Genomic DNA, 14,885 nt, shown 5'->3' with positions numbered 1-14,885 from the left:
TTGGTTTCTGTAAACAGGCGTTGCTTGGTCTTGCAACACTAGCGCTCTTCACTCCCAAATTGGCGGTCTGCACTCCCACACCGATAGTCTATACTCCCACATTGGCGGACTGGTCTCCCACACCGGCGGACTGCTCTCCCACACCGGAGGTGTCGACAACTGCGAACCTTGGTGAAAAAAAAGGATCTTTTAAAGTTGTTTCCCGCGGAAGTCTATCCCGGATGAAGAGGTCACTCCACGCTCGTGCTCCCTCGACACTGCGAGCTGTGCGAGTTGATGCTCTTTCGTCTGAATTTTCTTCCCTCGGTGAACACAAATTCCAGAACTCCTCCCGTGCTTCTTCCACCAATCCCACCTGCTGCCGAGTCTCCTTCAACAATTCTTCAGCGCTTCGGTTTTCGTCGGCAATCTTCTGAAATCTCTATCGGTGTTCAGCTTGCTGTGCCAGAATTAAATTCTCTTGCGTAGTACGTATTCCATCTTTTCCCTTGACCTTATTCCGATCCTTGTTAAGCTGATTTGGCATTAATCTTCATTCCTCCCACCTTCCAGGTTCATAAGGCAACGACACCAAATGTTTACCGTACTGGTAAATAAATCAACACATGCAGACAATGGAACAGAATAGCAGAATTATATTCGCATATGCCAGACATACATTATGCTCCACAATATCGGTAATAGTAGACGATTGATGATTTACAATGATCCCAGACGCGATATAAATACTATCCACCGAACCTTCCCGGAGGAGTCCGTCGGCCACAAACATTATGTCCGCTACAAACTATTTACCCATCGGCTACAAAATACAAAACATCGATGACAATCATTCCGTCGGCTACAGAAACATTGCCGGGACCATCCAGTCGGTTGACAATGCACTTGAAGACAGAGCACATATCAATCAAGTGCCATCTTCTGAGAGAGCAAGTGCAATCAAAAAAGTTAAGGTTGGAATACAGACCAACCAAGGAGCAATTGGCTGATATCTTCACAAAGCCTCTTCAAAAGGATACTTTCAAGTATTTGAGAGAGAAGTTAGAGGTCTTACCCATATCAAGCCTGAACTAAGAATAGATAGGAAGACATCGATCCATGATTAAGAAGTGGAGCAATCTAATGGCATATTGATGAGAACAAGGGACTACTTTATAATGGGATTATTTATAGAGGTTAAGAGATGATCGCCTTTGGCATTGTTGTCAAAGGGAAGAAACTGAAAGTAGCAGAAGAAGAGAAGAAGAGAAACAAAGGGGGAACACAGAGCAAAAGAAGAGAAAAAGAGAAACTATAGGGGAGCCAAACAAAAGAAGCTGAGAAGAGAAAGTGCAAAGAGAAGTTAATTGCAGAAGACAAACACCAAAAGGAGTGAAGTCTTAAGTAATTCCACAAAGAACCAAGAATGGTCAAAGTATGTGGAAGCATCATCTTTGGGGGAGATGTTGAAAGAAGAAGAGAGAGAGAGAAGGCAAGGCACCAAAATGATGAAAATGTCTAAGTGTTGCCGTTAATGCAAAAGGGGGAGATTGTTGGCATATTTGTCTCAAACCTTGAAGATTGACTGGTAAAATCACTAGTGAACTCAGTTATGAAGATGGTGTCATTGATGTCAAGGCACAAGTAAGGAACCAAGACTGGTAGGAAGCAACAACCAACAAGGCACCTTGATCTTGTATGTGCGACTCTAGTTCACAAGGGTGATCAAAGAAAGATGAAGTACAAGCCCAACAAAGGTGATGAAAGAGGAGATCAACCTAGATGGAAGCATGTTAAGTGAAGCTAGAATATGCAGAAGGATGACAAGCAAAAAGAAAGCCAGATCGAGCGGTGACCATACATGATGGTTTGGACGAGTCAGTAAGGAAAGCATGAAGCAAGACACCCGTGACTGCCAATGTTACAAAGTGGGTAGAGGTGTACTTATTGTTGAAATTAATAGTTATGGGGTTGACATATCGAGGGATAGTTGAAAGAATTCAAATATCCAACAAGATAAGTCATCAAGGACACAAGACACTTGAGACTTGTACGAACACACCACATTTGACAAGAGCACTACACTATTGCAATGAGAAGTTGAGCTAGAAGTAGGCTTGAGAATCCAAAATTTGAATTTGTAGACTAGAGTTTCAAAGCCAAGTAAAAAGAGACTATAAAAGGGAAGCAAAGTCGAAAGAGAAAAGGTTAGATTGCTGATTGATTAGCCAGAGAGCCAAGAGAGCCGAGCTAAGTGTAATCTCAAAGTGTGAAGAAAGTGATAGAGCGAAGTAATAGCTAAGGAATTAGCAAATGTGCTAAGGAGAAGCCAGTAAGCTAGAGCAACACAAGTGTGATTGTGTGCAAGAGCGAGAAGAGCCAAGTGCATAAGCGATCGTGTCTAAATTTGCAGATCCAAGAGAAGGCAGAGCATAGTCCTAGTCTAGCTAGAAGAGCTGAAAAAGGATCTCTTTCCAAGCTAAGTGTAGTAGCTATTTTATTAGATCATTCTCTAGTTGTTTACTCATCTCTACAACAGTAAATCTCGTTGAGGGTGGACCATGGCAGGTTCTTTGTATCAAATCCCCAAACTGGGTGACACATTAACTTGTGTTTAGGAGTCCTTTAACTAGGCTTCTCCTAATAGGGTAAGACTTTATCAGGGCTCATCAAAATCTCATAATAGGGTGACACCTAATAGTTGTTTTGTAATCTTTTAATAGAGATAAACTCTTAGTGGGACACACTTTAGGAGAGTGCAAGCGTTGTGAGGATCGACTCAGACACTATGGTTTTTACCCTAGCTGGGTTTGCACAAGATAAATACTGTGTTATGTGTTGCTATGTTCATGTTCTTTGTTTTTACTCAATCTTGACCGGTTAAGTTGTAGCAAGCACAAACCTATAGACTGATGTGAAGTGTGATAGAAGCCGAAAAATTGGAACTAGTAGAGTATACTGATTCACCCCCCTCTTAGCATATTGACTTGTGTTTGGGCCAACAGCTTTGACTCCATTCTTGGTCTCAAAGGCGACCCCCATCTGGCTGCTGGAGTGACCCTGAAAACCTGGGTTACGAACAAGGGCAAAAGAAGAATCACCCTATTCAAAATTCTTGAGTTCATCTTGCTACATTCTTTCATACACTTTTCCCTCTTCGTTTCCAGTATGGTGGAAGTTACCCTCACACAGATGTGAGTGATGCCCAAACTCAGCACATGCCACACTACTATCCTTGCCACCAACCAGCAGAGAGCCCATTGGAGGATGACTGTATGAAGATCTGCATGAATTGGAGGGAGTGTCATCATAGTTGGACACCATAGGTCTATTGGGTCTTGAATGGTGAGAAGAAATCCTGTGTTTGGCCTTCCATCCTTCAATACCGTGTGAGTAGAGAGACCTGCAATCATCGCCAAGAACAAAACTCCTTCCACCCAAGAGGATCTTGCCATAGGAGGCATTGCAGTCTACATGTGGCCTTGAATTGCAGTAAAATGAACACAAGAAGCCTTAGAAACCATAGCAGACACAACTTCTTTCGCCTGCAGCCCTAGGTGTGATAACAGTTGGGAAAGCCATGAATATCACCTAGTAATAGCTAATACTTAATAATAAGCATAAAGTTGAAAAATAAGTACATAATATTTACTACATTTTTCAAAGTGAGAACCTAACAATAGGAATATCAAATCAGTGAACAGTGTCTTTTTAAAAAATAAATAAAAAATTCATGCACAACTAATTTAGCCTTTCAAACACATATAACGTATTAATCAATTAAATTAGTTCTCAGTGAAAAAAAAAATTAGCCCCAGACTGATATCTTTCAGTGATTTTAGATAGAGATGTATATCATTAACTTTTAGTGAACTCTCAATTCTTGAAACAGGTACATGGGTACAATAACTGGGCTTGGTGACTTGGATCCTATTCGCTGGCTAAATTCGCAGTGGCGTTCACTTAAGGTGAGCATATGGACAAACTTAAATTGGTTGTGCGAAAGCCATGGAATTAGTGCAATTTGACATGCATGTTTGGAGTTCCAAGTGGTAAATGTTATAACATTGCTTCATTCCATGAATTATTAATTTATTCGGTGTGCTATATTCTTATGGTACAAATTAAGTTTGGTTCACCAAAGCTTTTTAACATATATTACAGAAAAAAGTAGTGTCATTTTCAAATTTTTGTGGCCATTTCACAGTGCTATATCTAAGATTTTCTTTTGTATTGAAACATGAAAGTTCATGGAAACTTGCAAGCCGGTCATCCTAACGTGCTACAAATTTAAAGTTTATTTATAAATTCTAGAAATTCATATCCAATATCCTGAAAATTAAGACATATTCTTTACAAATGGTGTATGTGGTGTTGCTTACAAGTGTCATTGTTCATCTACAAAGAGGATTGGATGGGTAGTATTCTTTGTTTTTCTTTTAAAATGCAAACCAGTGATGCCAAGTTCTAGGGAGATTTCTTCTACTGTGTAACAATAAAAGCTAAAGGTCCTTTGGTGGAAAATCAATTCCAAATGTTACATGCTAAATTGAAACAGTCGGAGTATGGATATTTTATATTTGGTGTTAAAAAATCGCACATTGTTATTTCAGAATTTTAAAGAACAAATATTCTTTCTAAAGGAAAAGATTCTTAAATACTTTTAAATATTGAACTGATCCTGTTTTTCAATTATTATATTTCATTGGTTAAGTTTCTTTATCCTTTAATTAGGGCCTGGTAGAGCTGAAATATTTATATTGGTATAAATAAAATTACAATCCCAACCAGTCATCATAATCTTTATACTCACAGAACAGAAGAATCCAGAAAAAGCTATCAATCCAATCACTATGCCATAAAGCCGTATAAATGTCTCCTCTTGCTACTATCTTGATTATGGAACATGTAGTTGATCCAAAATGCTGGTTCAAAATATATACAGTTATTCCATAACCCTTCAATCTGCATGTCTTATAGTTCGTTAAGATGCTATATGTTGTATCTCCAGTGTGGAAGAGGGTCAAGGATAAGCTTGATATTATGTTTTAATATTAATTAAACCTTACTTGGTCTGGAAGACACCTTCCTTTCATGCATTTGGATACCAAGACTATGCATGTTTGACTAGAAATAACCATTTTCCAGCCTTCTAAAAGTAATTTCCTTTGTTATTATTTTCATGTTTTCTAATTTGGTTTTACCTGTCACAATTTCTACCTCTGGGGCACTCATGTGCTTCCCAAACTGTCCCTTTTATATAATAGTAATATCTGTGCAGTATGATTTAAAAAGTACCCATTTCTGGTTGGCTCTCTTTACATACTGTTTTTGTTCTTTTTTGAATAGAATATTATATATATCACAGTGTATTTTGTATCTTAGCCTATCCTGATAAGATTCACACATCTTTCATTGATTCACACTATGCACAAATTATATTGCATAGGATTATATGAGCAGTTCCTCTCTTCAACATTCAGATGACTTCCTTTGAAACATTTTTTAATGATACTCATCCATGGTGCTCTATTCTGTCTGTTTTTTACTGCCACATGTCGGTTCTATGTGTTATGAATGCATGTTAAGTCCAGGCAATACATGAATCTAATTTTGTTTAAAAATTTGGCTATGCAGGTTGGTTGGGATGAATCTACAGCTGGTGAAAGGCAGCCCCGGGTATCTCTTTGGGAGATTGAACCTTTGACCACATTTCTCATGTATCCACCTCCATATCCTCTAGGACTAAAAAGATCTTGGTCACAATTACAGGGAATCACACCTCTTTATGGTACAAAATCTTTGATGAATTCAAGTCCATTGATTGTATTCTTTGAGTGCCTTTTTCTGCATGAGTTCTCATACTCTATAATTTTATTGGCTAATAGAAAGAATGTAGGCGATTATATATAAACACAACAGAGGACTTGACAAAGGGCAAGGAGTTTTATAGCATGTTTTAAACCAATTGAGTAATTTTGTTTATCAATTGATTGGTTCTTTTGGGTTCATTGCATTCTTTTGAATCTTGGGTTCCATAGACTGCATGGTCTGTGGATGTCATTAAAAATTTTCATTCATTCTTTCAAGTTCTTTAACAATTACTGCGAATTTTATTATTTTTATATTTCTCCTTTGCTCACATCCATTATGTGAGTGTTCTCGGTTGGCTCGTATACTTCTCATTTGCTGGATCAATTTGTGATACTTTTCAACAGTTTGACAAATTATCCTAAAATGAAGTTCTAATTTTCATGGATAAAATACTGATACATGACCACTAAACCCTTTGCGTATCATATTTTTTGCTTTCCCTAGGTCGTTCTGCTCAATGTATCAGGGTTATGAGAAGGAAATGGCCTCAATTATTGACATGAAGATAGCATTAATCACAGACGATTGTCTCACATTAATGTAACCCCATTGGGACAAAGATACTTCAAGGATCTTTAATAATTTTTACCATAAATGCATGTCATAATAGGCAGGAGCACCCTTGACATTTTTTGGCATTGCTGGAGTTGATGTGTTGGTGTTTTAAATATTGATTTTGTTGGTGTCAATTGTGACATCTAAGTTAATATAGTATTTGTTTTCTAAATTCTCATTCCACTTAATAAATAATAAATATGATGATATACAGGTAACTTTCAAAACAAAATTTTGTAATGTGTGTTGTTTGCAGTTACGTGTGGGTCAAGCTACTTTTGAAAATGAGGAAAAGTCAGAAGACTCAGAAGTTAGTTTGACTTGGTTTGAGCCAACAAAAAGAGTATCAGTGGCATCCTCCTGCATGTTAGAGCAAATAATTTTGAGAAATCAGTTGAACTGGTGCAATCTCAATTTTTGGAAGCATATTGTGAAGTTTTCTCCTGAGATAAGAAAGTAATTTTCAAATTGCATGCTAAATTAGTTATGATCTCTTGCACATGCAGAAGAGGCTATATAAAACTGGTTTTACTCCTAAAACCTGCAGACATCCTGGTGTAGCATACATGTTCTGGGAGGGAGCAGATCCTCAAAAATGGAATGTTCATAAGAGATTTTCTTCCAACTGCATGACATGTATCTGCTAGATGAGACTTTGTGGATGTCTTCTGTTGGTCTGTGTGGGAGCAGATGTAATATAACCTATTTCTATAGGCCTGACTAGGTGCTGCAGAGTGATGATTCACACGACCTCCTAAGTTGAGCTGCTACATGGGGCACTTTCATGATAACTTTAAGTAGTCTTTAGTTCTTTATTTATCCATTCATGTTTAGTGGCACTTCACACTTTCACATTTTGCCTTTTTTGGACACAGCATTTGTATAATGCTACTTGATGCTACTGATCATTAGTCTAGTCTGTAAATGCCAGCAGATCATGGAAACACGTGTTTAGAGGTGGGGTATATGTCCCATCCTTTTCTTATATTACAGATTTATGAGAATGCCAGGAAATCGTCCCCTGATGCCCTTGGCATGTCCCATTTAGAATTTTTAGGAAAGGAACTGTCCCAGAAATGTTGTAGGAGTTTTTGGGCCACATGTCTTATACATGTCTTGGTGATATGGGGATGTCTGGAAGTGTTATGTGACCCTCCAGAAACAAATGGGATGACATGAAACATCTCCTAAATGTTTTGGAAACTGCTGGCTCATTGTCCCTGCAAAAAGAATTTACCCCACTCCACATGGTGCACCAGGACATCTCTCACAATGTTGGTCAAAGGAAATGAAAAGTAAATTTCATAATTTTTCTTTTCTTAGCACAAAATACTTAAGATTTTAACTGAATGATAACTTCTATTTTTCTATGCACCTGGTGTTCAAGATTTCGTCTCTATTTCTAATTTTTCTTGTGTGGGAGATCAAATGTAGTTTGGATTGATTAATGGATTTGTTATATTTGATATATTCTGAATTTCTGTCTCTTGAAACTCGGGGGTTCTCTCCAGGCATGTCCACAGTTTCTCTATGCCTGTATTGGCCCATTTCTGGTATGTGTTGGAGCATAGGAAGACACAAGGTATGCACCAGAAATTTAGAGCATCTGCTTGTAAAAATTGTTCATGGGAGTGGAATCTGACATACATTCAGGAAATAATATAATAATACATATCTTTGGCATGGAAAGAGTTATTAGACCAATATTAACTAACACGTATCATTTTATTTTTGAGATCCTTTTTGTAACTTGAGAAGAAATTGTAGAATTTTTGGAAACTGTTTGGAGAATTTAAGAAAGCCAAGCCACCCATTATGAAGAAAGAATCCGAGGCCATCAGGAATGAGTATGGTTGTTTGATATGGAGAACTATTTTTGGCTGCATAACTATTCCAACAACTCTTAGGTCCAAATGATTGTAGCAACATCTTCAGCACATCAAGGCCCACATTATTGTTTGTAAGTTGATTTGGAATGCTTAAATTGCTTGTTATAAATACTAGGATAGTAGAAATTATAGCTCTCATAAAATATCCTATAAAATGACTCCCAAACTACATCAGGATAAAAAGGGGAAAAAAATAACCAAAATCATAAATTAGAAACTACTAGCTTTCCGGGAGGAGTCAACTTGCCATTGGGAATTCAATGTTTTGGACTAAATGCCAAATCTTGTTCTGTATGCTATGGGTCGGTGCTCCAGAATTGGGTTTTTAACTCTTTGACATGATTCTGGACAGTAGATAGTTTCTTTGATGCTGGAGTATGTGCAGGGTGGAGTTGGACATCAGTGTATGTACTTCGGTTGATAGAAAACAGTGAAGGATGTCCTTTCTTGGCTATGGTGAATTTTTCAGTACTCATACTCGATGATTGGAGTTTGACAGAACTGGCGATTTTAGTACAAGCAGAAGAATGTGTCTTTTGGTGTTCCAGATTTCAATTCTCTCAGCTTCCTTCACTTCCGTGGCAGTCATTTTAATTTCCAGAAGGCTCGGGCACCTATGATTATGTTTGTTTCTGTCAAATTTCTAATGATCGGTTTGAACTTTGAATAGAGTCTTGTAACTTGAGTTTTGAGAAGCTGTAGTAAGATTGTTTTTTAGATTCCCCATATCTGTAATTGTTATTTATAAGAGGGCTGAGAAACAGTATTTGAGAGTTGCATGTGGTGTTGGGAGAGAGTTTGCAAGCTCTCGAGAAGGCCTATGGACCGAAGATAAGCTATAAATCATAATAGCTCACAATTTCTGGAGTTTTAACTCCCAGGGGTTTTTCACAGGATCTTGGTTCTCCTTTCATGGTGTCTATCTCTCTAGTCTGTTTCTTAGCTAAGGAATATTTTGGAGTTTATGGAACAGTAGGGTACACTTTTCTGGATACATGTACATTTCAGACACAAACTTGGTGGAAATGTCATGTCATGTTTTGATGCCTCTGGACATCTCCTGCCTAAATAAAACAATAGCAAAGCACACAGACACAAGTAAAACAGCCATTATGAGCCCTGAACGAGCAGATGATTCCATTGGAGCCATTTCTGACTCATTCTAACAATGAGAAATTATGAGGGTGTTTGGAGAGCACACAAAACACATTATTGGATCTTGAAAGAAGATGATAATAAAAAAACATTGCAGGTTTACGCAGCATAAATCTGTAAAGAAATCCTGAAAATTGTCACACAGTATAGGATGGGTGAGAGTAATGCAATTTTCGTCTATGAGAGTTCATAAGGTATAAGATTTTTTGAAATTTGAGTGCATGTCAGGTATTCTGTAGCTGTTGAATGCCACACCCTAGAATGGAAATTTTTATCCGTCCTTGTAATTCATTTTGGATTATCACTCTACCTTGATTTGAAAATGGTTTGCCCCTCTCCATACTCATATTTCTTGGTGATCAAAACCCAAAATTTCATGATTGACAATAAATAACAAATAATTTGACAAACTATTGGTATCTTGCACTAGCAACTTTAAAATTCAGATGGTGTACATTGGTCATTCAAGATTCTTGTTATGATGGGAACTGTGGTGTAGGATTTTGTTTTGGGTTTCTATAAAAATTAATTATTCTGGATGTTCATTGTGCCTTCGTAATATAATGATTCTTGTCTGTTGGGAAATTGCAATTCCTGAAGTTCTCATGCTGTGATTTCAGTTTGATCTATGCAGGTTGTGTTGAATTTTTGACAAAAGTGTTGGTGATTTTTAAATTTTGTTTAATGTTGTCTTGATTGTTTAAATATATCTCTGTATGTCCAGTGGAATGCAGAAGTATTTTCGTCATGGTTGCTTTTTCATGCTAATTTATTTTCTGGCAGGTAATGATGATTGTAGCTTTAGGAGGCCATTCATCTCAGAGAGGGGTGATACTGGGGAAACTCTGAATTTTCAAACAATAGGCATGGATCCTTGGATGCAAATGCAGCAGCGATATGAATCATCTTTACCAGGCATCCCATCCAACATTTTCTCAGGGCTGCCAGGAGCGATCTTGCAGGAGACAGGAAGCCTTGATCAGTCTAAACAGTTGAAATTTCAATCACAGCAACCTGTACATTCTGAGCAACTTCAAAGCAGATCACAAATGCAATTACAGAAGAATATTGTAGAGCAGCAGCAGCAGCAACAGCATTTACTTCAGCAGCAAGTGCAAGTGCTCAACCTAGAGCAGCAATCACCAAATCATCTCCTGCAACAGCAATTTCAGCGGCAACCATTGCAGAATCAACTTGTGCAGCAAAAGCTCCATAACTCCATCAATGAGCCACAGCAGTTATCACATCAGCATCAACAAAACCAACAACATATATTTCAAGTCACAAATGTTAGTTCCTTGTCACAGATCCCATCATCCCAGTCTCAGTCACCAATGAGTGATATTTGCTCTGTATCTTCACGACCAGTTTTCACGAATACAAGCACCAACATTGTTTCATCTAAAACTTCTTGCAATGCATCTCCTTTTCAAAGTGTTCTAGATTCGTTGACCACAGAAGGAGCTTCTCCATACTTGAGTTTGCCTAGATCAACACACAGTATAGGACAGCAACCTGTAGAAAATTTAACATGGTCTTCTATTGCTTCAGATCAGGTTGCTGCCTCATGGTTCTCTCCAAAGAAGATATCTAACAATCGAACACATTGTCTTCCATCTGGTCAGGTTGAAGCTCCTCTTCCGCCTGGTAATCATCATGTTTTGACTCATACAGAACCTGGATTTCCAGTTAATGTTACAGCACAGACTTTATCTATGCCCCAGTATCCACTAAGAGATTGTCCTACGGAACAGGAAGGAGTTCACTCCGACTCTCAGAGTAATCTTCTCTTTGGTGTTAATATAGAAAATCCAACCTTAGCAATGTCTGATGCAGGCTCTAGAAATATTGGCAATGGCTCTTATGTAGCCAGTTCTTTTTCTGTTACAGATTTGCTCAGTGTGCCTCCTTGTGGTCCTGTGTCTGGTTTCCCAGCGAATTCAAACACAAATGCTTGTGGAGGTATGGATGAAAGTGGGTTTTCACAGAGCACATCAAATGCTTCAAAGATGAACCATCCTACAAGAACCTTTACTAAGGTGAGCATTTTTTTGTCCGTTTCTCTTTACATGGTTACATCTTCATATTTGCTAGCTAATTAATGAAACATGTTTTGGTTCGTCAAGGTGTACAAATTAGGGTCCGTTGGGAGGTCAGTAGATGTAACACGCTTCAGAGGCTATCCCGAGCTGCGTGCTGAGCTAGATCATATGTTTGGTCTAGAAGGCCAGCTGGAGGATCCCCAGAGATCAGGCTGGCAGCTTGTATTTGTTGACAAGGAGAAGGATATACTTCTCCTTGGAGATGACCCTTGGGAGTATGTTTCATGACCCTGTTTACTACTAGTTACAGATTAGAGCTGATAGAAACATCTTATACTTATTATTTCCTAGGCATTTTACTTATCATACCTGTTCATGATAGGTTGTTTTGAAAAATGATCTTTATGTTATTATCCTAACTTAAAGAAGAGTTGGATAAGACTTTCTAACCAGTGGTAATGGATGTGTTTTTCCTAGGGAATTCGTCAACAATGTTCGTTCCATTAAGATTCTCTCTCCTATAGAAGTACAGCAGATGAGTCAGGAAGGTATGGAGTTGTTGAGCATCTTGCCTAGTCAACAGACAACAAGCAGTAGCTCAGAGGATTGTGGCATTAGGAAAGCATCTCGTAATATCAGTTCTATTATGACATCTGCTGGGCCACTAGACTATTGAGAATGGTTTAATTGTATTATAGACACTGTTTTGTCCTGAAATGGGAGCTGAACACTAAATGGTGTATTTAGTGCAATGAAAAAATACTCTTTGATTACAAACTCTAATTTGTGTTGCATAATATGCTTGTAAAAACCATGAGAACGATAAAATTAGGTGGCATCTGAGTCTGCCCTCTGATTGAAGTCAATAACTCGACTTATAAGAACTCCCATTGAAACTTAAAATTAACTCATTGTATCTTCTTGTTCCCCCCCTCCCCTTGTTCTTATTTGTTCATTTGAGGATTACTTTATTGTGTGGGTACAATTACGGCATATTTAATTAACATCAACCTTTTATGCACAATACAAATTCCTCTAATGTCTCTGGTTTCAATTTTTGCCCATTAGAAATTTATCTTTTACCAGTGTGTATACTGAAACCATTTTGGAAATTATCTTAGATATGCGATATTCAAATGATTGATTATGCTGTATCCGAGAGAATTATATTGGTTTTGTGCATTTTGAAAAAACCCAATGAAGCCATATCCAAGAGAAGTATTTGTATTGTGCATTTTGAAAACACCCAATGAAGAAATGAAGTTCTTTAGACAATTGCTTGACCTGAAGCAAAAAAACAATTTACTAAATGAATGGAATTTACACACTTCCCATAAGCAATACATGTACTATAAGATCATCGGTTCCTTGAGAACTTGGGGGCTTCATACTCATGGTGATCAGTTCAAGAGAATGATCATTATTCAGGATGTTCCAATGTTTCTCAGGCCATAGTTTAAGGTTATCCTATGTTACCCGGAGACGCGTTTCCGGCAAAAATTGACCCCGTCCCCACGTCCCCCATCCGGAAACTCGAAAACTTCCGGAAACCTTTCCCTTGTCTATCTCATAAAATTAATGTTTCAGTTTTGATAATTTGTTTGATTTACACTCTCATGTGAACTCTAAAGTTAAATTATTTAACACAAACATTATATGTTAAGGTTCTATAATTTATACAAGCATGCGTTATCTATGTTTTTATATGAATATTAAAATTTTTTCTGTATATTTTAAAATTTTCCTACTTTTAATATAGCTGTTCCCACTGCTGTACCCTGCGTCCCCTGCTCCGAGAAAAAAAAATCCATCCTGAAAACCCGTTTCCCTGTCCCCACGTCCCCTTGTCCCGGAAACTTGGGGTAACATACAAGTTATTTGAAGTGTGAAAGTACGCTAGTCTGAGATGATGAACGTACCCTTGATTTCGATGCTCTAAGAATACACATCAACTGGTTAGGATAACTAGAAAATTATAATGCCCTCTAAGGCCATGGTAACAAACTTTAGAGCACACATTAAGAGGGCTGTAGCTGGTAAAAAATTAAGACATGCAAATGCTAACCAAGAAATATTTAGAAATTGGGTAAGAGCCTACAACACAACAATAAATTGTGAGCCTACCCAAGCTTAATAACCACAACACATTAATAATTATTAATCTTGGCTTTGGCCTTCTACCAATAAAAAAAAAAGAGAAATATATTGAGAAATTGGTTAGGTTTAACAGCTACAAAATGTTACCGGTCTGGAACAAAATGTTACTGGTCTGAAACACAATCAAAACTAGATATAGAAGATGTGTGGGCTACGTATTTGCTGATGCACCTTGGAGGTTGCTTGAGCGTAATTAACTAAATCATAATGAAATTGAGTTCCAGTTCCATCTTGGGAACTGTCAAATTAGGGAAATCAAGTCCCATAGATAGATAGATAGATAAAATTTTAACGTCCACAAGGCTAAAAATAGCCTATGGGACAGCAAGACAACTCAAGCAGACTTAAGTAACAATGTTCATTGCTTGTGTAGGATGATGATGAGTCCACCCAATTGCTCAATGTACTCTTCGTTGAATAAGTTATGCCAAGAACTGTCACATATAGTGTCCGCAAATTTATCTCTACTACTCTTGTAGGCTTCACATTCTAAAATAAAGTGCTGTTCAGTTTCCACTTTCCCAGAATTGCAGAATCTGCAAATTCTTTCTTCCCAAGCCTCCTTTGGCCTCTTCCAACGTCCGGTCTCACAACGAAGTTGGTGAGAGTTGGTTCTCAGCTGAGCAATAAGAATTTTAGCCCTCCAAGAAATGTTGACTCCTATGTATGCTTTTTGGAGTTGATCACAAGTGGGGTTGAACTCATTTATATAATATAATTTCTTCCTTTCGATCTCGCTTCTCCAATTTCTCTTGTAGAATTTCTCCATGACAAAGACCTTTATTTCTTTATTATTTGTGGGGCACATATTGAATTGAATATTCCATTTACCCATCCATTTGATGTTTTGTTGCATCCATGTCCTTTTTCGCTGACATAGTGTGTCACTAAAGACCACTTTAGGCCATCTATTATCTTCGATTTTTTCAATTCTTTTTAGATAACTTAGAAGGCGAACCATAGCAAGTGCTTCAATAGGAGCAGCCCCCATTTCACTTAGCATGATATCATATGGAACAGTGCTTTTGATTTTAAACTTGCTTGTGATCAAACGCTTTTGGATTCCTTCGATTTGTTTTCATTGTGCTATAGTAGTGTTGCCGGCCCATAATTCACACCTGTAAAGAACAACTGGTAGCACAAGAAGACCAAACAAGGTTTGAATAGTTTTCCAATCCCACAACTCTGCTTCACGACACCTATTCTGAAGAGCATAAAAAGCCTTCCACCCACC

At 37.8% G+C, this 14,885-nt stretch overlaps 1 protein-coding gene across 6 annotated transcripts in view; it reads left to right on the top strand.

Annotated features, from left to right (window-relative positions):
* Positions 1-12,524, top strand: part of LOC149539203 (auxin response factor 6-like) — a 111,715-nt gene extending 99,191 nt beyond the window's left edge. For 4 of the 6 annotated variants that reach the window (XM_089800528.1, XM_089800527.1, XM_089800529.1 and 1 more), the window contains exons 10-15: positions 3,872-3,947; positions 5,617-5,770; positions 10,236-11,231; positions 11,343-11,491; positions 11,579-11,769; positions 11,972-12,524. In XM_089800528.1, coding sequence (XP_089656654.1) covers positions 3,872-3,947; positions 5,617-5,770; positions 10,236-11,231; positions 11,343-11,491; positions 11,579-11,769; positions 11,972-12,170 — 1,765 coding nt within the window. In that variant the 3' untranslated portion in view covers positions 12,171-12,524. Of the gene's footprint in view, positions 1-3,871; positions 3,948-5,616; positions 5,771-10,235; positions 11,492-11,578; positions 11,770-11,971 lie in introns of all 6 variants that reach the window. The other 2 variants (XM_089800526.1, XM_089800525.1) reach the window with 1 other exon arrangement.
* Positions 12,525-14,885: the final 2,361 nt, after the last annotated feature.

Source organism: Cupressus sempervirens, chromosome 9, assembly GCF_028749045.1.
Source record: "Cupressus sempervirens isolate cs-2001-9-10 chromosome 9, ASM2874904v1, whole genome shotgun sequence".
Taxonomy (NCBI): domain Eukaryota; kingdom Viridiplantae; phylum Streptophyta; class Pinopsida; order Cupressales; family Cupressaceae; genus Cupressus; species Cupressus sempervirens.
This window is presented reverse-complemented; position numbering and strand designations above follow the sequence as displayed.